General features: G+C 50.2%; 1 protein-coding gene across 3 annotated transcripts in view; it reads right to left on the bottom strand.

Annotated features, from left to right (window-relative positions):
- Positions 1-21,762, bottom strand: part of MAP4K2 (mitogen-activated protein kinase kinase kinase kinase 2) — a 69,759-nt gene that overhangs the window by 47,205 nt on the left and 792 nt on the right. For 2 of the 3 annotated variants that reach the window (XM_061606620.1, XM_061606623.1), the window contains exons 2-9: positions 15,301-15,358; positions 14,144-14,234; positions 13,300-13,364; positions 10,729-10,784; positions 6,676-6,723; positions 6,435-6,477; positions 4,088-4,160; positions 2,046-2,177 (exon numbers count right to left, since the gene is read on the bottom strand). In XM_061606620.1, the coding sequence (XP_061462604.1) occupies positions 2,046-2,177; positions 4,088-4,160; positions 6,435-6,477; positions 6,676-6,723; positions 10,729-10,784; positions 13,300-13,364; positions 14,144-14,234; positions 15,301-15,358 (566 nt within the window). The remainder of the gene's footprint in view (positions 1-2,045; positions 2,178-4,087; positions 4,161-6,434; positions 6,478-6,675; positions 6,724-10,728; positions 10,785-13,299; positions 13,365-14,143; positions 14,235-15,300; positions 15,359-21,762) is intronic. The other variant, XM_061606622.1, reaches the window with a different exon arrangement.

Here is a 21,762-nt window from a genome sequence, read left to right as displayed (position 1 = left end):
CTGGTTTTTTTGCACTCTGTGTGGTTTTGATTTTTTATATTTGCATTTGAAAACAAAAAGCAGTATCATGTATGTTAGCAGAAATGAGGTAAGAATGAACTAACAACTCTGCCCAGTAGGTTAGGCTTGCAATGAGTTAAATGATTCCAGACTTTGGGGCACCTTCAAAGGGCAGTTGCATGCCACACAAACATCACATGGAAAGCTGGCAAAGCCAGTCTTACTGGAGAGGCCTCTGTGTGGCATTTCCTGTTGCTTAACCCTACCACCGGATTCTGTCTGACTGGCTGTCCTCACAGGACCCAAATTTAAATGTCAAGTGTATGCAGAGCGTACAGTTAATGAGCTCAGAGGGCGTGACACCATTCCTACCCATGCTTTTCCTAGCTCCAAGTGGCCCAGAAACCTGCAACTCTGTTGTTACCAAACTGGACATAACAAGAGGCAGGGCGGGGAAGCTCTCCTCTGCCTGCCTGCATGAGAATAAGCAATCATGGTCCAATAGAGATGGTCCAGGTTGGGGTGGCCTAGAAGCCACACAGACTGCCTTCTTGGATTTTGTGAAATGGCCAGAGAAAGGGCTAAATGGAAGTTGCTTTGTCATTGCAGGCTATCATTCATGTACACCATTCTTTACTTTGTTTTTTATTCTATTTCCATCTGTTTCACCTCTAAATACAAATATTTGTGTTTGCTTATAACAATGTTTTCTGAAAGGATATAGTTTTGCACCTACATTTTTTTTTAAAAGAAAGGCGGCAAGAGATTGCTTGTTTGTATGCTTTCCTGAAAATAATAATGGTTTGATTTGGGGATTCTAGACTTAAACTTAGAGACAGGATAGTAGCAGCCATTAAGACAAAGAGTACCCGGTAACTGATGGAACTGCTGAATTCAGTTCAGCAGCAACACTCCATCCCTTCCTCTGACACCAAGTTGCTGGGGAGAAAGAGAGACTATATAACATTTGTGGCCTTCTACCAGCTTTGTGTGGTACACCAGCTGTGGCTATATTTGGATCAGGATAACTTGGCCACTGTAGTCCATGTATTGGCTATGCTTCAAGACAGGATTACTGCAATGCAGATTTTGGTCCGTAAACTGAAGCTGGTGCAGAACGCAGCTGCTAGCCTGCTGATAGGAATAAACGGCCAACAGCGTGTGACATCCCTACTAGAACATCTGTACTGGCTGCCCATATGCTACTGGGCCAGGTTCAACACTCTTGTGTTAATACACAAAGCCCTGAACCACTCAGGTCCGGGATACTTTAAGGATCGCCTGATCTCTGAGCTCATCTGGAGGAGGGCTGCCAGTTCCTTCCTGCCACCTCTGCTATGAAGGCCTGGCTGGCCTCTGCCAGAAGTCGGGCATGTAGTGTTGCTGGTCCACTGCTGTGGAATGCTCTTTGAGGAGATATTCAACAGGCACCCTCCTCACTTTTGACTTTCAGGCGTCTCTTGAAGACCTGTTTCTGTGGTCAGGCTGACACAACTGTTGAAAACATTCTTGATTGGCCAGTTGTGTTAATGATAATTTTTACTGTTTTTAATGGCATTTTATACTTTACATTTTATTGTACTGTACACACATCGCTGTGCACTGCCCTGATATTTTATGATATGTGGTATATAAATGCATTTATTTATTTATAAGTCTGAGTTCTTATATTCCACCCCTAAACTGACCCATTTGCTCAGGGGACAGCTTGCTTTGCCTGGACTGGAAGAAGGATCCTTTCAGCCTTTGATTTCTGAGGTCAGGATCGATCCCTAGAATAAACTGTTGGGAATAATTCTGTAATTATAAATAATTTAATTTATAAATAAATAAATGGGGGGAGAAAGAGGCAGATGTGAAGGGTAGGCAGAGCACCGAGCCCACCCACCCCACACACACTTTAACCCTCACCAGTTTTAACCACCTTGACCAGATTGGTGGTGGTGAAACACTGACTACTCCAGAGTCGGGCCAGAAGCTGCAGACTGGCTTGGGATGGCCCTGCAGAGTGGCAGGCTTGATTTCTGACCCTGAACTCTCCTCACCTCATGGGGTGCAGATCAAAAAGAGGCGGCTGCAGCTCTGCCAATTCTATGGCCGTGATGCCAAGTGCCCAGATGTCACACAGGTGATTGTAGCCCCCTTTCTTCTCTACCGCAGCCACCTCTGGCGCCATCCTGGGAGGAAAGACAAGACTGAGATTTGGGCAAGGGAAGAGTCTCAAGCAGGCTGGGATGAGCCACCCCCACAAAGCCCCTTAATCCCGGAGGCCATGTCATTTCGGCTAAACCCTCCCACTTGCCTCCCCCCAGTCCCTCATGCAGGGGGCCCAATTCAAAGCTGGGCTTGCTTCCAAGCACTGGCTGTCACTTTTATGTTGCTGGGCATTTTGCTTTAATTCCACCCCTGACGTGACTCACTTTATAGCTTTCATTCTTTTATTGTTTTCATAGTATATTTTTAAAAAACTTTATTTTGTTTTAAACTTTTTGTATGCCCATCTCTGGGGACACCTTCTGCATATTTGTTTCATTTAATGGATTGTTTAAATTGTATATATTATAGGTTGTTGTCTGTGCAAATTGCTTTGGGATCCTCCAGTGTGAAGGGATACACAAGGTGAATAAATTTAATTGAACCTGTTGCAGAGTGGGATATCAACAAAAATGAAGGGGTGAGAGGGCACAGACAGGGCCCTAACAAAGCCTCAAGCCCAAGAGTTTTTGCAATTTTTTGTGTGGTGGTGGTGAGGTACACCCTAGTTGGGAAAGGAGGAACTTTGAGGGGGTGAAGATAAGACACCTCCTTCCTCCCCAGCGTGAGCCCACCCTTCCCCTCCTGGCCTCAGGATTGCTTATTGATTTGATTTGTGTCCTGACTTCCAATCTCAAGGAATCCCCAGGACACCTTCCCTTAAAAACAAATAAGATGCCACTGCATTGCGGCTGCTTCTAGCCACTTGGGACTCCTGGCATTGCTCTGGGGTAATGGACCTTCCGCGCACGCCCCCTGACCCAGTTCTCATTAGTCCTTTGGACTATGCTTATTTAGTTACGCATCACCATAAGAAAAGCTTTTGATTTAAGTGGAGAACTGCTCCAAGGACTGAGCAGGGGGAGCTGAATTATTGGTGATGTGTGCAGCTGGCTTCTGCTTCTAAGCTGCAGAACTGCTTGTCCCAACCCCAAAGCTCAAGCCAGGAGAGGAGAAAACATCTGGGCTGAATGCAACGAGGCTGCCTCCAATTTGTCTTAACTCGAAGACCCCTTTCCAAAAACTGGTTTGCTGGGGAAGGAATACAGAAGCCATTTTCAAGGGGGGGATCTATCCAGCTCAGCTCACTAGCGAGGTGCCTTTTCTATGGTCTTTGCTTCCAACAACTCTCCAAGAAAGACCCCCCACCAATCACAGACTACCCTCTTGCAGACTGGACTGAGAAACCAGCAGAAGGGGATCCTGGTTCAACAGCAGAACAGGTCACTATCACCAGACAAACAATATTTCCAAGCAAACTCAGGGAGAGCAACCTAGCGCATATATATGTAGCCTATATAAATATACAGACTACTTAGGGGGGGCGATTCATAGGGTCGCCGTAAGTCGTAATTGACTTGAAGGCACATAACAATCACAACAGGGAGCTGCTTATTCCTGGAACCATTTGCCCACCTGGCCCAGGGCTGTCTGCCCCCCTGACTGGCAGTGGGTCTCAGAAGAGTCTGGAGGAAGGGCCCTTCCCATTACCTGCTACTGGTTGTCCTTCTAACCGGAGATGCCTCAGAGATTTAACTGGGCACCTTCTGTGCGCAACGCAGATGTCCTGTCAATGAGCTGTGCCCCTCTCAACCAAGCGTATGAAATACTTCACAATCAGCAACCATGTATAGGAAGTCAGAATTACTACCAGGTTGCAGACGGGAGGGCTGAGGCAGAGAGTGGCTTGTTTAAAGCCACTGGTGTGTTTGTGGCTGAGGTGAGATTTTAAGTGGGGAATTTCTGGCTCCAGAGCCCCCCCCCTCCAGAAAGACAGAGAAAGCACAGTGGTTGTATGGGGAGGTAGGAGCACAGCCCCCCCCGCCCGTATTACCAATAGGGAGTCCCAATGAAGGATTTCCGTTTCGCCACAGATGCTGTCAGCTCCGCAGAGACGCCAAAATCCGCTGTGGGAAGGAAGAAGGTGATTTGAGACTGGACGAGGGCAAGACCTTCTTGTTCAGGTGATAGCACAGAGGGCTCAGGCTCCACAGGAAGAGGATATGGCAGCGAGAGGGTCGTGACCAGGCCCTACACCCCCAAACTCAACACCCCCTAGACCCCGTCCTCACAACTCATCCAGAATATTTTAATTTATTTACTAACAACATTTGTAAGGTGTCACAGCAACCTATGTTCTCTGAGCAGCTCACAAAAACTGAAAGAATGATATGTAATATTAAAAAACATCATTAAAATAGTATTTCTGGAAGAGAAACTATTAATAGCAGAGGTGTACAATACAACAGGAATCATAAATATGAGAAGCCCAGATGATGAGAAACATGAGCTGTTCAAAAAGTCTCTGCCCAGTGCCAAAAAGATCACAACAATGGCACCAAGCAAGCTTCCCTGGGGAGGCACAACCAGGGGGCCACCACCAAAAAGGTCCTCTCCAATTCACTTCATTTGGCGGGAGGCATTCAGAGCAGGATCCTAAGAAGAAGGTGGTCTTTCAAGCAATCTATTTCCTAGTCATTTAGAGCTTTAAAAGTGAACACCATCACTTTAAACTGGGCCCACAGACAGCTGGCAAAGTGTGGGGTTAGGGTCTGATTGGATCAAAAAGCCCCCAGTCAATAATCTTACAGACCTATTCTGGATCAACTTTTAAAGGCAGCCCTCATATGTGCAATGCATTGCAAGCAACTAAACGGGATGTGTGCTGACCAATATACCAAATTCCCTCCCCTCCTGACCCACTGATTTTCATATTGGATTTTCACATTGTTGCAACCTGGCCTGAAATGCCATAACGAAGAGTGGGTCAGAAATATAATAAATAAATACTGCTACTGCTACTTGCTGTTGCCCTGTCCCTGCAAAAGCCCATCAACTGCTGGGAGCAGCCATCTTGCCATGGCCACCAGCCTGCTTTATAATAACAGGGAGGGCCGATAATGCAGCCATCCGGGCTGGGCGTCAGCAGAGGCAGCATGGAGAGCATGCAGATGGCCTAAGTGGCGAACTGGGGAAGCAGCACCAGGGATCAGCACTGTCAGGTCCCTGCCAGGGCCCATGCCTCAGCAGGGGCCCCACAGGTGACTAGCAGAACCCTCTGCTGGCTCGGCTTCTGCCTCTCACCTACGCTCACTCCCTGGCCAGAAAGAGGACCGAGGCTGCAGGGGCCAGGTGGTCCTCTCCCCATCTTGTTGGACTCCCAACTCCCGTCACCCCAGTCGGCACAGCCAAAGGCCAGGGACGATGGGAGCGGTTGCATTCCAACAACAACATAAGGGCATCACTTTGGCTGTCCCTGCTGCATGGGCTTTCCTTGTAAAAGGCTCCAGGCTCAATCTCCAGGTAGGGCTGAGGGAAGACCAGTCAGTGCAGACCGGAGGGGCCAGAAGGAGGCGGCTTCCTCTCTCTTCCTGTGCTGCTGCCTCCTCATTCACCTCCCTTTCCCCCAGGAAGGAGTGACCATTAGGCCCAGAGACAGTGTGAGCGGCTAATGGCAGGGGGGAAGAAGTGGCCCACTGAGAGCATTTCCCCTGAGCCCCCCCCCAGTGCTTTTTTGATTAAAAAAATGAGGCACCAGTATTCATATCTTGACAAAAGTGCCGAAGGTACCAGCCCATTAATAGCTGCCATGGGCAGCAAATAAAGAGGTGACTGTACTTTGTTACTGGTGAGCACCATCACAACAAAACACTGCTTCTCACCCCAAAATACCAGCCTGAAACTGCCTCTGAGTAGCAGCAGTTGGTATCCTTTCACATGGACACCTGAAAACTGCCTTATACCAGATCAAATGATTTGCCCACATAACCCAGCATTGCATGCTCTGATTGGCAGCGATTTTTCAGGGTCTCAGGAGATTTGAAGCCGGGACCTCCTGCTTGAAAAGCATGCGCTCTGCCAATGAACCAGGGCAGCCCCTCCCCTGGGAAAACTGGCTTGGTACGGTCTGAGCCTCCATTGTCAACAGCAGCAACAACAAAGCTGGAGGAGAGGTGAGCTGGCAGATCAAAGCCACCGTGTAGTCCTGCAATGGGGTTCCCTCCAAATGTAGCAACCCAAGGCACCCCCAGTGAAGGCACGGCTGTTGCAGATGATCGAGGAAGGGTAACAGGAACCTGCAAATCAACATATTTCCTCCAGCAGAGGAGGAGAGGATTTTGGACTGACGGCTGGCGTCAGAGACGAGCGAACAGGAGGGGAAGCTGAGAGGAGGAACTGACCGAGTTTCACGTCACCGTTGGCTGTAAGCAGGATGTTGGCCCCCTGAAAAAGAGGCAGAAGAAGAGGGAAGAGCAAGGCCGCTATATTTGCAAAAGCGGGGGGGGGAGGAAGAGAACGTTTCTCTTCCCTCTACCACTCCTGTCTTCCTCCTCTGAAGCTTACAGAGGCAACCTCAAAGGCTGATTTAAAGGTGGCGGATCCTGGGCAGGGCCAGCCCAAGGCTTTGCAGGGAAGTCTTACCTTAATGTCCCGGTGCATTTTCCCTTTGGTGTGTAGATGGTGGAGGCCCTAAAAAGAGGCAACAAAGACAAGCATTAATAAAGGTATAGCCGTACCCCTCATTAACCATTTTTGAGCCAATGTACATTTTCTGAGCATGAATATGAAGTGGAAGGGGGGGAGAGGTTCCCTGCCTACCAAATCCCCCTCAATTTTTGAACTACAGTTTCGTGCAACATGGAATAAGTTGTTTTTTATGCTCACAATGACACTAACAAGCAAGAGCATGTGTTAATCACTGCAACTTTTTCTTCACCTGCATCTCAAAAGCTGACTTGTGTTACTCTGAAGCAGCAAAGAAGAGCTGTGCTGGTGAAGTGAAGGTTCAGGCTCAAGGTCTCTCTGCAATGACACCCCTGCGTGGCTGGATTTCACTTCTGTCACTGGCATTCTCTGTCCGGATGCCTGTCTGAGTGTCTGTTGCTCCCAAGGAGGAATCCCCAAGTGGGAGTCAGGAGACCAGGGCCCTAGGCGGCTCCTATATGAGCATGTCTCTTTTCCCATTGACCCACTTTCCTTCCTTGGACTTCCCACTCAGGTCCAATTCACTGATTACATTTATATCCCAAGGAATGCAAGGTAGCATACGTGGCTCGCTCTGTCCCTATTTCATGCTCACAACAACCCTGAGAGGTAGGTTAGGCTGAGGCAGAGTGCCTGACTCAAAGTCATCCAGAGAGCTTCCTAGCTGAGTGGGGATTTGAACCCAGGTTTCCAAGCCTCATCTCTCTAAGTGCATTAACAGAGCAGCATGGAGACACATCTAGCTTATGGGGTTCCACACCATTCTGGTAGCAAGAATGCTACATGGGTTGCTAATGCACAAAGTGGGCCTCAGGGGAAATCTTTAAAAACACCCTTTCCCAACCTGGTGCCTTCCAGGCCATCCCCGCCAGGCTGGCCAATGGTCTGGGACAATGGGAACTGCAGGCCAACATCTGGAGGGCGCCAAGTTGGGGACGGCCAAGTTTAGGCCTTAAATGTGCCTTAGCTAAACTGACGTCAACTGCTTGTGACAACGCGGTCTATATCAACCTGGCAAAACCATCCCTGCGTGAAGGAGAGGGAAAGCGTGCCAGCATAATAATAATAATAATAATAATTTAATTTATGTGTCGCCTATCTGGCCAATGGCCACTCTAGGCGACGTACATCTCTGTTACAATAAAATACATCATAATAATACAATACAACGATAAAACTGTAAAACTATAAACAATGAGAGTTCAGAGTAATAGGCAATTTATCATAGATATTAACCCTCCCCGGAAGTCCCGAAGGCCTGTCTGAAAAGCCAGGTCTTCAAGGCCTGGCGGAATACATTCAGGGAGGGGGCATGCCGAAGATCATACGGGAGGGAGTTCCAGAGAGTGGGGGCCGCCACTGAGAAGGCCCTCTCTCTTGTCTCCACCAACCTAGCTGTTTTAGTTGGCGGGACTGAGAGAAGGCCCTGTGTGGCTGATCTTGTGGGGCGGCATAATTGGTGGCGTTGGACGCGCTCCATCAGATAAACTGGGCCGAGACCGTGTAGGGATTTAAAGGTTAATACCAACACCTTGAATTGGGCCCGGAAAACAACTAGAAGCCAGTGCAGATCGAACAGCACTGGAGTGATATGCTCCCGGCGGCGACAGTTTGTAAGTAGTCGAGCCGCCGCATTTTGTATAAGTTGTAATTTCCGGACCATTTTCAAGGGTAGCCCCACGTAGAGCGCATTACAGTAATCCAAATGGGAGGTGACCAGGGCATGTACCACCAATGGGAGCTGATGAACAGGAAGGTATGGTTGCAGTCTACGTATGAGGTGTAATTGATACCAAGCTTCCCGACTCACTGCCGAGATCTGAGCCTCCATGGACAGCTTGGAATCAAGAACAACCCCCAAGGCTGCGGACCTGGTCCTTTAGGGGCAATCTCACCCCATCGAACATCAAGTCAATATCTCCCAACCTTCCTCTGTCTCCCACGAGTAGCACCTCGGTCTTATCGGGATTCAGCTTCAACCTGTTCCTTCCCATCCATCCACTCACGGATTCCAGGCACTTGGACATGGTCTCCACAGCCAACTCTGGTGAAGATTTAAACAAGAGATAGAGCTGAGTGTCATCCGCATATTGGTGACACTGCAGCCCAAATCTCCTAATGATTGTCCCCAGCGGCTTCATATAGATATTAAATAGCATGGGAGAGAGGATAGAGCCCTGTGGCACACCACAATTGAGAGGCCAAGGGTCTGAAACCTCTTCCCCCAATGCCACCTGTTGATGCCTATTGGAGAGGAAGGAACGGAACCACTGCAGTACAGTGCCTCCTATTCCCAACCCCTCCAGGCGATGTAAAAGGATACTGTGGTCAACAGTATCAAAAGCCGCTGAGAGATCGAGGAGGACAAGAAAGGTGAATTCTCCCCTATCTAGTGCCCTCCTCATATCATCCACCAGAGCGACCAAGGCTGTTTCAGTACCATGTCCAGTCCTGAAACCCGATTGGTATGGATCCAAATAATCCGTTTCATCCAAGTGTGTCGACAGCTGATTAGCCACCACTCGCTCAATGACCTTGCCCAAGAATGGTAAATTTGAAATTGGGCGAAAGTTGTTCAGAACTTGGGGATCCAAGGAGGGCTTCTTTAAGATGGGCTTTACAATTGCCTCCTTGAGGGCTAATGGCATTACACCCTCCTCTAGGGATGCATTAACCACCGCCTTAATCCCCTCGCCCAATTTCTCTTTGCAGCTCTGGTCTGTCCTGCCTGACTACCAGCTATGAAGAGATCTGCAGCAGGATCAGGCCAGAGGGATCTACTCCTCCGGCACCGGAAGCCCTCAAGCAAGGCGTGAGCGCAGGAGGCCTCTCCCGCTGGTCTGCAGGGCTTGCTGCCTCTCGCCCTGGGGGCAACACGTAGCCATTACGACTAGCAGCCATCGATGGCCTTCTCCTCCTCCAAGAGACAGAGCTTGGAAAAGTTACTTTTTTTGAACTACAACTCCCATCAGCCCCAGCCAGCATGGCCACTGGATTGGGCTGATGGGAGTTGTAGGTCAAAAAGAGTAACTTTTCCAAGCTCTGCCAAGAGTTTATCTAATCCCCTTTTAAAGCCACCCAGTTGGTGGCTTCACCTACATCTCATGGTAGCAAATTCCATACTTTAACTGTGTGCAGCGTGAAAAAGTCCTTCCTTTGTCTGTGCTGAATCACTGGGTGCAGCTGGCTTCTAGTATTATGAGAGAAGGAAACCATCTCTTTATCCACTTTCTTCGCACCATGCATAATTTGACAAATCTTGATAAAATCCTGTCTCCACCAAACTTCTTTCTTCTAAACGAAAAAGTCCCAAACGTTGTAGCCTTTCCTTGTAGAGACAGTTCAGCCACACGCACCCCACAGAGCCAGTGACCTACATTCCACTCCTCTCAATGTAGCAGTTTCTTCTTTCTGCTACAGGAAGGCAGGAAAAGAGCAGAGAAGCAACGGAAAAATCGAGCTTCCTCTCAAAGGTGCCTGGATCAAACTGCAGAGTCATGGGACAGGAGGAAACTGAAGGCAGGAATCCAGGAACGGGGCTTCGTTTCAACAAAGAGAAATGCCTGTGGAGGATCTCACAGAAACCCTCCTCCAAATCCTACATTTCAAAAAGCTAGCTGCGGTTTACTCAGTGAAGAAATGGGACACCCGCAAACAAAAATCACTCTGTACGTGCTCCAGGGACTTTCTTCATCATTAGTATTTCTCATGCTCCAGAACCAAACCCAGCCCCAGCACCACTTCCGATTCAGCTTTGAAAGAATCCCGATTGCCAACCACACATTTTTGGAAGCACTCCAAAGTGAAGAGGGGAAACAGAATAACCGTGCTGAAGCCGAATCCTGCCCAGGAGCAGACACCAGACACCTGGCACACCTGCGTGCTTCGGCCCTTATTGGCACCGGCTGAAAAGAAAGCAGCTACCAGAGCCATCTGCACGCGGGCCGAACAGAGCGGTGCTGTGAGCTCAGCCACCAGCCACACACTCACCTGGAGGGTCTCCCGGCAGACGTAGGCAATTTGCTTTTCCGAGAGGGGGCCGGTGGCTGGAGGCGAGAAGCAGAAATGGTTATTCAGTTGCGGCAGGTGTAAAACACGTCCCAGTCCTGCCTTCACCACCCACTCACCCAATCCTGCAGAAACATAAAAGCAGGTTTTGCCTACATATTTGGCAACTGGATCTGGCAACCTCCACAAGCAGGTTTTGCTTAGTTAGGATGGCATTTGGAGCCCGGAGGGGAATTATGTCCAGGCCATTCTCCATCCTGAAGGAGCAGGGGCACAGCCCGGGGATGCCCCTCAAGCCCAAGCTGACCCTGGAGGGCCAGGTGGCCTCAGTGGCCAGGAGGGCCGTTGCCCAGCTGCGTTTAGGACAGACGGGCTGGTGATCTTGGGTGGTTTGGTTTCTTCCTTGGCAACACGTGGCTTGGCTCGCTTTTGTGAGCCATCTCATGCTGCAGCATTCTCTGCCTTCAGCACAGCAAGACCTGGGGGCCTGGCCTGTGGGTGTGTGTGTCAAGGGATGCTTTGGGAGACATCCAAGATGTCACTGGGAGGGAAGGTGGGCTTGGCCCTCTTTTTAAAAAGGAACAACGGGAACCTGGGTCAAAGAGTTGTAGGATAAATAAAGGGCAGGAGTGTCAGCCCCACCCAAAGAATGCAGTGCCTCCAACCCATCAACACCCCTCCCCAAATTCCCTGAAAGCAGGTGGGGGGGTGGAACCAGTGGGCAACTTGTTATAAGTGTGTGTGTGGGTGGAATGAGAAGAACTAGGATGTGCTTAACAGGAAGGGGGAAAAAGTCAAGAAAGCAAAAGGAACTCAGGCAATCATACAATTTCATGGCAAGCTTTGAAGCTAGAAAATCATAAAGAGGGGTGAGGTGGGGAGCCCTGCAATTGGGCCAGATGCAGGTCGCCACCTCCTCCTCCTCCTCTCCCCCGGTCTTGTTCTCCTGCCCCCCCTTCACCCTCTTTCTCTCCAAGCCTGAAAGGGCTGCGCTTCACGTATCCTGTAGGGAGACACCCCTGTACACAGTGTTAACTGGACACAAGAAGGAGACAGCCGACCCTCCCCACCTTGCAAGCACACATCTGTGGGCAGCAAAAGGGGAAGGAAGCCCTCCAGAGGCCAAGCAGGCTGGGCCCCTCTCACAACAGGCCGCACTGCAGGCAGAGCGGCAGCACAAAAGGCAGTGGCATACAAAGGGCGGGGACATCGTTTCAGAGGGCCCAACAGGCCACTGACGCCTTCGGGAGCGCCTCTCCTGGGGCTCAGAGCAGGGGTGCAGATTGCTCATCAGCGGGAGGAAAGAGGAAAACCTCCCCTCCCCCTCATGAACTCTGGTGCAGCCACAAATTAATTTTTAAAAATAAATAAATCTGCCCCAGTTCCCGGCGACACCTTTAGCTTCAGGCTGACCACGGCCCTCGTGCATGGACAGAGAGAACTGCAGAAACTCAAGTTGCCTGCAGCGAAACTCCATCAATGCCCCCCACTCCCCACCATGGACAGAGCCAGCTGCCCTGTCCTGGGCCAGATCACTGGGCCATTGAGCCAAGTATCATCTAGACCAGGTGTGGGGAGCCCTTTCCAGCCCAGGGGGGCACACTCCCTCATAAGGAAGCTTTTGGGCACAGCCAGGAGGAAAGGTGGGCAGAGCAAGAGATGTGACCCCGCCTTTGTACAGCAGCCACATTTCAGCTTTGCAAAAGCCAGAGGGTTCTCTCTCTCTCTCTCTCTCTCTCACACACACACACAGACACACACACACCGCCAGCCTCCATCCAAATGAGCAAGCGGCATCACCGCACCTCAGGGGCACATTCCAGCCAGGGAAAACAGGGCAAGGCCACTGAGGGGCATGATCTAGAGAGAGTTCTGCATTCAGCCTGCAGACTGGAGGTCTGCCCACCCTTGGTCGAAAGCAGCTGGTAGCAGCTGGGCTGAGTTCAGGCAGGGGCCCTCAGGAGACGCTGCCGGGGGTGGACCTGGGACCTTTTGCAGCCCAAGATGGTGCCCAGCTGCTGAGCAGGGCCCTCGTCTGTAACTGTGGCTGGTGTGGCTCTCCCTCCCTTCCAAAGGACCAAACAATGGTGGGCGTGTGGCAAGAGCCCAAAGGAAGAGGCATCTAAGTGTGGGAAAGAAAGGAGGAGAAGGGCGAAAGCGCAGTCCATGCACCTGCCAGCCATCTCCAGACCTGAAAAGCAATGCCAATCTGGCAAGGCCATCTTCCAGAGAAGAGCCCCTGCTGGGCACACAAAAGGCCTCTGGTTAACAGGAGCATCCGGCTGGAGGTGTGGAAAGGCCCTTTGAGACCGTGCAGAGCTGCTGCCAGTCAGTGTAGACAACACCAAGCAGCTGGACCAACAGCCTGACTCCGTTTAAGGCAGCTTCCTTCATTCCCAACGCAGCAGAGTCCCTTCTGCAAATCCCTCCGGAGCGTGGCTGCTGCCTCTGGCTCCCGTGTGCCATAGCAGGAATTCAGATGTAGAGCCCACTACAGCCAAGCCCCTACAGGGAGCCCCCAGGCCCCACTGAGCAAACAGGACAGGAACTCACTGTGGTAGATCTCCTGAAGGGATCCTCCTCCACAGTATTCCATGCAGATCCACAGGCGTTCATTCCTAAGCCACAGAAGAACAGGATATCTCAGCAAAGAGCCAGGTAGTTCCATCCATGAGGGCTAGAATGTTTCTCCGTGGACTGAGTTTTGTTTTCAAACTTTTAGAGCAGGAGTGGAGGCCCCTCTGCTTCATTTCATTCCAGATGCCCAAGAAACGCATGAGACTGTTTTCTGTGACTAATAGGGTGTTCCCCACAGGAGCCTGGAGCCATGGCCACTGATTCCTTGCCCCATATGCATCCAGGTAAGCTACCAAATCCACACAAGGAGGGTGGCAGAAGTTGGATTTTCCCCATCTTTGTAAGAGGGAGGTGTGTGTGTTAGCGACTGCAGGGGTAGGGAGGCATTTTCGCTGGATCCACTTATGCACAGAGATGGTACACTGGGTGAGGCTGGGTGGAGTCAGGCCTAGTGGGCAAAGTAACATTTTCTCCCAGAGACCTTTTGCTCTTGCCTCTCCAGTCTGAGGCAGGACAATTCATGACAGGCTGCGTGAAGGAATAAAGAGCTTCCGATCACATCCGGACTGACTGTGCGCCTCACCCCATGTCATAAACTCCACCTGCCTGACAGTCTGGGGAGGGGGGTGGAGAAGGGCTGGCTCCTGGGTGAGAGGGCGCAGCTCCAAAGCCAGCTTCTGCCCCCAGCACCTTCCCTTGTAGGGACTGAGTGTCAGCTTCAGGCCCCCATCCTCCTCACAACTTTGACTCCATCAAACACTTTTGTAGCCACCTCTCAACCACAACGCCCTACCATTTTCCGAAGGGACAAGTCTCTCACCTGAGATAGCTGCCAAAATAGGCCACGACATTGGGATGGCGACAGTCTCTCAGCGTGGTGATTTCTTGCTGAATGGATCCAATGTCATCCCCTGCAGAGATGAAAAGGGAAAGCTGTTTCCGTTCCAAGTGAACCACTTTCCCAGCAAAAGAGCGTTTATCGGATGGTTTTGAATTCCAAAGCATTTTGACACTCTGCCTCGTGTGCGACATTTCACAGTTGCACCTGGATAGCTTGCCATGATCACCCCCATTTTATTTACAGGTAGATTGAGAATTACTGATTAAAAAAAAAGCAGATTTTTAAATTCAATTTAAAAATGTTTTTTAAATGGCAGGTATGTTAAATGTCTCTTTTAATATGTATCTTGGTGAAAAATGAACTCTGAATATAAAACAAACTCTGTCCTGGTCTTCTCCACCCTGGCACCCTACAGCTCCCATCAGCCCCAGTCAGCACAGCCAGCTTTTGGCCCATCTGGAGGGCCCCAGGCTGAGGAACACTGCTCAAACCTTACGGTTTCTTAAAACTGAATCAAATGACCCTTCCATCAAATACCCCAAGTTAAAGTTTGATTTTCTACAGAATCACAGAGCTTGAAGTGACCTCAGAGGTCATCTAGTAGTCCAACTTCCTCTGTGAAAGACTGAACTTACTGTGGGGAGAGGGGATATCTCACCTGAAGTCATATATTATTTTTGTTATTCATATTTACTAATATGCTACCCTATGATTAATGGCATAGTGGTTAGACTTTTGGACAAGGACCGTGGACACCTGGGTTCAAATCCCCACTCCGCCATGAAACTCACTGGTGACCGTGGGGTTACTGCCGCTCTGCCTAACTGACTGTCCTGTCATAGAACTGTTGTGAGGAGAAAATGGGGGGAAGGAAGAGTTAACTACTTACGCCACCTTGAGGTCTTTGGAGGATAAAGTGGGATATGACGATAATAAATAAAATAATATAACAACATGATGCAATACTTGATCAATCAAGAGTGTTTGGTTGAGGAAGGATCAGAGATTAGTGGCAGAGGGAGATGGTCTGCAGGTGGAAGATCTTTGACCCAATACGTTGCACAAACAGTCCAACTGTGCCGGTGGGGGATGAAAAATCCGGGCAGGACTACCTGAGGTCCAGCCCGCTCTCTTACCTGGATCAAGTTTCACTATCTTAATGGCCGCCAATTCCCCATTCTCTGTGTCACGGGCCTGTGAAGGCAATCATAAAGGCAAGGCAATGAGGGGAGGGGGATAATCAGACAAAAGACCCCATTGACCAAGGGGGTCTGAACATTCACCTGCTCACTCCCTCTTGCACTTACAGTCCCCCCAAGCTCCCTTCTTCACCATGATCCAGCACCTTCACCCACATCCCACAACTGGGCTCACCCGCCACAGGTCCACCTTCTGCTAAACACTGCACAAGGAGTGTGAGCCACTCACAAACAGGTAACTAGCACCCATCTGGATGACAACAAAAGGGATCCCTCTGTCTTTCCATGCAAAATTCACAGGACACTGTCCACCCCCAGTTTTTTCCCCATAGACCTTCATGATCATGAGGCCAAATAGTGTGCTGGTTCATAAAAAATAATAGTGCATTTCAGTAAGAATCACAATGGAAAACAGCACCGTAAAACAATTCACATGCCAGCAATACACCACTGTAATTAACAACAACTTAGAACGATTTCAGATCAGCAGCACTATAAATCCTTCAAGAATGCCCCGTACGATGCAAATCAATGGGGGGAAGGGTTTCCACATATGCAGAAGGTCCTATCTCATCATCCTGCCAATCTGATTGATCTTGCTTGCAAAAGACATAACTAGTCCATAGAAGGTTTGTTCCACTTTTGTTACAACATCAACTTCTTATTCTAGGAAGTGCAAAAATAAGTATACAGTTCTATTGAGACTCCATAGCCCATGCCTAGCAAGGTCCTGTCAACTCCCAAGCACATGCAGAGTGCACATGCCTTACCACTGAATAACCACAGCCAGCCTTCCCACATGCAGGATTCAAGGAGTCATAGAATCATAGAGTTGGAAGGGGCCTTGTAGGCCATCGAGTCCAACCCCCTGCTCACAGCAGGAAATCCACAGCTAGAGCATCTCCCGCAGATAGCTATCCAGCCTCTGCTTGAAGACATTCAGCGAAGGGGATCCCACCACCTCCCTAGGCAGTCGGTTTCATTGCCGAACTGCCCTTACTGTCAAGAAGTTCCTTCTAATGTCCAATCTGAATCTACGCTCCTGCAACTTAAAACCATTAGACCTAGTCCTACCCTCTGGGGCAGCAGAGAACAAATATGTACCCTCCTCTATGTGACAGCCCTTCAGGTACTTAAAGAGTGCAATCATGTCACCCCTCGGCCTTCTCTTCACCAGACTGAACATGCCAAGTTCCTTCAACCTTTCCTCATAAGACTTGTTCTCCATACCGGCTATCATCCTCGTCGCCCTCTTCTGAACCCTCTCCAACTTGTCTATATCTTTCTTAAAATGAGGCGCCCAGAACTGAACGCAGTATTCCAGATGAGGCCTGACTAATGCAGAATATAGTGGGACTATTACTTCCCTCGACCTGGAAACTATAGCTCTGTTTATGCAGCCCAAAACCGCGTTTGCCTTTTTTGCCGCAGCATCACACTGCTGGGTCATGTTCAACTTGCGATCCACTACAATTCCAAGGTCCTTCTCACACGCACTACTGCTAAGCCGGGTATTTCCCATCCTGTACCCGTGCATTTTGTTTTTGTGGCCTAAATGAATCTTGCATTTGTCTTTATTGAATTTCATTTTATTAATTTCAGCCCAATTTTCTAGTCTATCCAGGTCCCTTTGGATTTTATTCCTGTCTTCCATTGTGTTAGCTATCCCTCCCAGTTTCGTATCATCCGCAAACTTCATAAGGCTTCCCTCCACCCCATCATCTAAGTCATTGATAAAAATGTTGAAGAGTATCGGCCCCAGGACAGAACCCTGTGGCACTCCACTCGAAACCTCCTTCCAGTCTGAAGCAGAGCCACCGACGACCACTCTTTGAGTACAGTTTTCCAACCAGTTGTGAATCCACCTGACAGTATTTCCATCTAGTCCGCATTTGACCAGTTTGCTAATCAAAAGGTCGTGGGGGACTTTGTCAAACGCTTTGCTGAAATCTAGATAGATGACATCTACAGCATGGGCTTGTAGGTCAAAGTGCAAGAGCGTGTGCACAGGAGTGCCAGGACAGAGCCCTCTTTTTCAGAGAGGGATCAGCAAGGGAGATCGGCCCTTTTAATCACGGCTCTCCATCCTGCCTGGCCGTGAGGCAACTTCCTGCCCTCCTTGCTGAGCTGGCTCTGCTAGCAGAAAGGCGTGGTGTGTGTATGTTTGTGGGTGAGTGTGTGTTAGGCATCTTTGTCAAGAGCTGGAGAGGAAGGAGGCACAGTAGCCTCTCTCTCACCCAGACACCCTTTGACAATAATCACAACACAGGCAGCAAAAGCCCAAATCACGCACAGAGAAGAGAAACATGAAACAATGTTTTTAAATATATCTTTATGATCTTGAAAAGGTATTTTTGATTTCCACACACTCTGCCTACTCCTTGTTTTATTTCACCCTCCATTGCACCTGAGGGCAGCAGGGTAGCTTAGAGGGTGCAAGGCCAGCTGCCGCGTGGGTCATGCAGCCCTCAAACACTTTGCCAATGCTCCTTGCCCCCCAGCTCCTGCCACCAGAGTTATCTGCCTGATGGGAGGGCCGGCCGGCCTGCCTGGCCCTCTTGGATCAGAGGTAATCCTTAAAAATACTGCAGCTGACCAAAGAGATCCTTTGACAGATTTCTGCACTCAGCTCACCCCTGGAGCCAGGACCAGCCCTCTCATTCACTGCCTACATTTGAACTCTGCCTCACCACACATCGGCCAGGAGTCATGGTATCCTCTGTGCACGTGCAGAGTGCCCTCATCACAGAGTATTACCACAACTGGTGTTGTTTATTAAGAGGGCTTCCAATCCGGTAGGTACCACAGCATTAGTGACTCCCCTGTTCTAACCTGCTCAATCTTAACCTTCTTCCCACATTTCCAGGGGAGCATTCAGGAGACCCTCACTACAGCACAGCTGTGGATGGGACCCAGGAATCCTGGTTGTGAGCCTGTCCCCCTCAACCCACTTCAGAGCCGTGAAAGGAACCCAGGAGTTCTGGTTCCCCACTGGCCTGCTGTAACCCGTTCTTGCCTCAAGAATCTCAGGAAATGCCAAGCTGGGCCCAGAACAATGCTCATTCCAGGAGCAGACTATCCTGACTCCAGGACAGAGGCAAAGGGGCAGGCAGTTAGGTCAAAACATTGCTTAAATTTGGCAGGAGGGGAGGTACAGCAGAATGGGGCTGCTTCTCTCCGGTGCCCTGGTGGGAGACCACAGGAAGAGAGGCCCCCTCCTCCCCCTGCTAACCAGAGCAACCTCGGAGGAAAGCTACCAAGAATCCGCTGCCAGGGTCAGAAACAGGACGTTGGATGGAGCAACAGCTGCTTAACAAAACCGCGGACAACGGGTCAGTTGCAGCCAGGATCCGATTGCCATTATTCAGAGCCCTCCCAGCCCAAGCTGGATAGTACCCTTGGGTTAGGGGTGGGAAGAGAGGCAGTGTGGTGTACTGTTTAGATTGCTAAAAGCCCAGGTTCAAATCTCTACTCGCTCAAGAAGCTCACTTGGGTTAATAACCATCTCTCACCCTGACCTACCTCGCAGGACTGATGTGGAGATAAAATGTGTGTGTTGGGGAGATCAGTTGTTTACACTGGACAGAGCTCCTTGAAGTTAAAAATGTAGGACTGTGTTCAACTACGTCTTACTCAGAATAGACCACAGAAATTAATGAGCCTAAGTTAGTCATGTCTGTCAGCTTCAATGGGTCAACTGAGCAGGACTAGCATTACATACCACCTGCTACAGGTAAATAAGTAACAACCAAAAAACACATTTCCCCCTACTGTAGAATGTGATCCGGCATGCTGTCACCTGTAAGCCCTGTACTACAGCACTCCTGCTTTGCATTGGATGGATGGATGGATGAACCTGCCATGCAACAAGGGGTTGAGCTAGATGACCTCTGGCTCTCTTTCAGCCTCAAATAAGACATTGTACCAAGGGATGCCTGGACAGGAAGGATATCATGCAACCATGTGTGTGCCAGGGGGAGGCAACGCTCTTAGCCAGCCTTCAGTGACTGGTGCCCGCCAGGGGTTTTGGAAGGACTCCCATCCGCTCCAGCGAAGATGACTGGGGTGGCAGGGGGCTGATGGGAATTGTAGTCCAGTTTGGTGAAGGCTGGCTTGGTCCCAAACGCCTCTCTGAAGAGTGGGAAGGAGACAGCCCTACATCCCAATATCATCACCCCACCCTCTGTTTTACAAATGTATATAAGGCAGCTGATGCGCAATCAACATAATATAAAAAGCAAAGCACAGCCAACTCTGCTGCCCTGGGCTCCTGCAGGGAGGAAGGGTGGGGTATAAATCAAGTAATAAATAAATAAACTTTACACACCAACAACAGTTAAAACAGCAGCAGACGCATCATAAATCAGGATGTTGTTGTTGTCCTCATTAGTGGTGTTATTGGGTTAGGGTTGGCCCAAACAGAGGTAGCCAATGCAAGTATGTTTGACTACAATGCCCATCACCCCCTCTCCCCAGGAGGATGGCCAACAATCAGGGATGATGGGAGTTGGAGTCCACCAATATCTGGCAGGCACCATGGTAGCAGAAGAGTAAAACCTACAGCCCTCCCAGGCACTTGTCCACAGAACAAGGAGAGGAGGCTTCCCTAATGGCTCCTGTGTCCAAGAGTCTCTTCCATGTGGGCATGCAAAGAAGGTTTACAAAAGTTTGGGTCTTTTTGATAGGCCTCAAATAACTAACTTAGGTATGTACAGGAAGGTGGACAAGTCAAAACGCTTGAGGACTAGTAACTTGTGCAAATGTATCTGCAAGGCTGACAGAGGCACCACAGGCTGCTCTTTTCTTAGTGAGCAGGCCAATTTTTACAAGTTGCTCAGCCCTGGCAGTGTCCTCAGTCTCCACTGAACTGCTGGGTCTACGCACATCCACTCATTCACCCACATACATGCTGACACCAACAGATTTAGCCATTTAAAGCAGCAAGTGCCTGGTACCTATAACACAGACATGCTATATTTGAGTTCCCCTTACCAAGACATTTATATTGAGACAGAGACTGAATTATGACAATTGGATAAATGGTTGGAATATGGACTGCCCGCAGACAGAGCATGTGTCTGAGCAGGTATGCAGCTGAGTATGCAGCTTTCTTTAAAAAAAGAAAAAGTCTGTAGCCTATTTGCTAGCTCCCTTGGGCCAGTCAGTACCTCTCAGCCTAATCTACTTCACAGGATTGTTGTAAGGATAAAATGAAATGGGATGGGGTGGGGGGACAACCTTGCACACCCTGCAGGACAGGTGGATTATCAAGTAAAAAATACAATTCTGCTTACAAGCATGTATAATACGCAGGGACAGAGTGAACACCTGGTGCTGAATCAGACTCCAGACCTCTTCTGCCCTCCTCCTGTCTCCCACAGGGGCCCTCTTGATGCCTTTCAGAAGCCCACGAGCAGAACCTGAGGGCAACCTCCAGCTTCTGCTCGCCTGCAACAGGCATTCAGAGACAACTGCCGCTGATCCCGAAGGCGGCACCCCTCACAACGATCAGGAACAGCAGCCCTGGCTAGACAAACGCAGGGGAGAGGAGGTCTGCATCGTCCTTTGACAATTACACTGATGGTGGTAAGATGCTTTGGGTTGCTTTGCAAGGAAAGCGACCAATAAATATAAATAACAACAGTAACTCCTATGGGAACTCCATCCCTTCGTTCTAAAAGGCCAGCAAACTGTGCTTGAATCCTGGCAAGCGGGGCTCTTTGGGTGGGTGGCTCTGGGGTCTGGGAGAGGAGCCAGGTCTGCCTGGAGAGTGGTGGGCAAAGGCCTTGAACAAACAAGCCCGGTGCTGTGAGAAGAAATACTCCACTCAGGCGTTCAGAAGGAAGCAACCGGCCCCCTCCCCAAATCGCACCCAACACACTGCGAAAGGATGCGCCCAGGACAGCCGCCGTGAAAACGCCTTTCACTTTTGACATGCCTCCACGGGCCAGGCAAGCCTCTCTCAGCGACACCCATCAGCTGGGAGGGCAGAAGAGGCGCTGCCGCCTAAGGAGGGGTTCACCGCCACCCTCTCACTGGGGAGGGGGCGGCAGGGAGAAGGGGCGCACGCGGCACTTGTGTGCAGCGGCAGCATCGCCGGAAGATGGGGTCCCCCGGCCTAACCCCAGGGCCAGAGCTGCTCTCTCGGGGGTCCCAGGGGAGCAACCTGGCACAAGAGCTCCCAAGAAACAGCCGGCTGGCTCAGGGTGGGATATTCCAGGCGGGAGTCAACACCGCCCCCACTCCCCACTCCCAGGTCAGGGGGGATAAGGGGACGCTGTGCCGCAGGGCATGCCCAGCCCCCGAAGCAGAGGAAAGGCTGCGCGGCCAACCGGGCAACTCCAAAAGCCCCCGCTCAAAGCAGGACCCCCTGGGCCCCCGAAATCCTGGGCCCCACAC

The sequence above is a fragment of the Rhineura floridana genome, chromosome 22 (assembly GCF_030035675.1).
Source record: "Rhineura floridana isolate rRhiFlo1 chromosome 22, rRhiFlo1.hap2, whole genome shotgun sequence".
NCBI lineage: Eukaryota > Metazoa > Chordata > Lepidosauria > Squamata > Rhineuridae > Rhineura > Rhineura floridana.
This window is presented reverse-complemented; position numbering and strand designations above follow the sequence as displayed.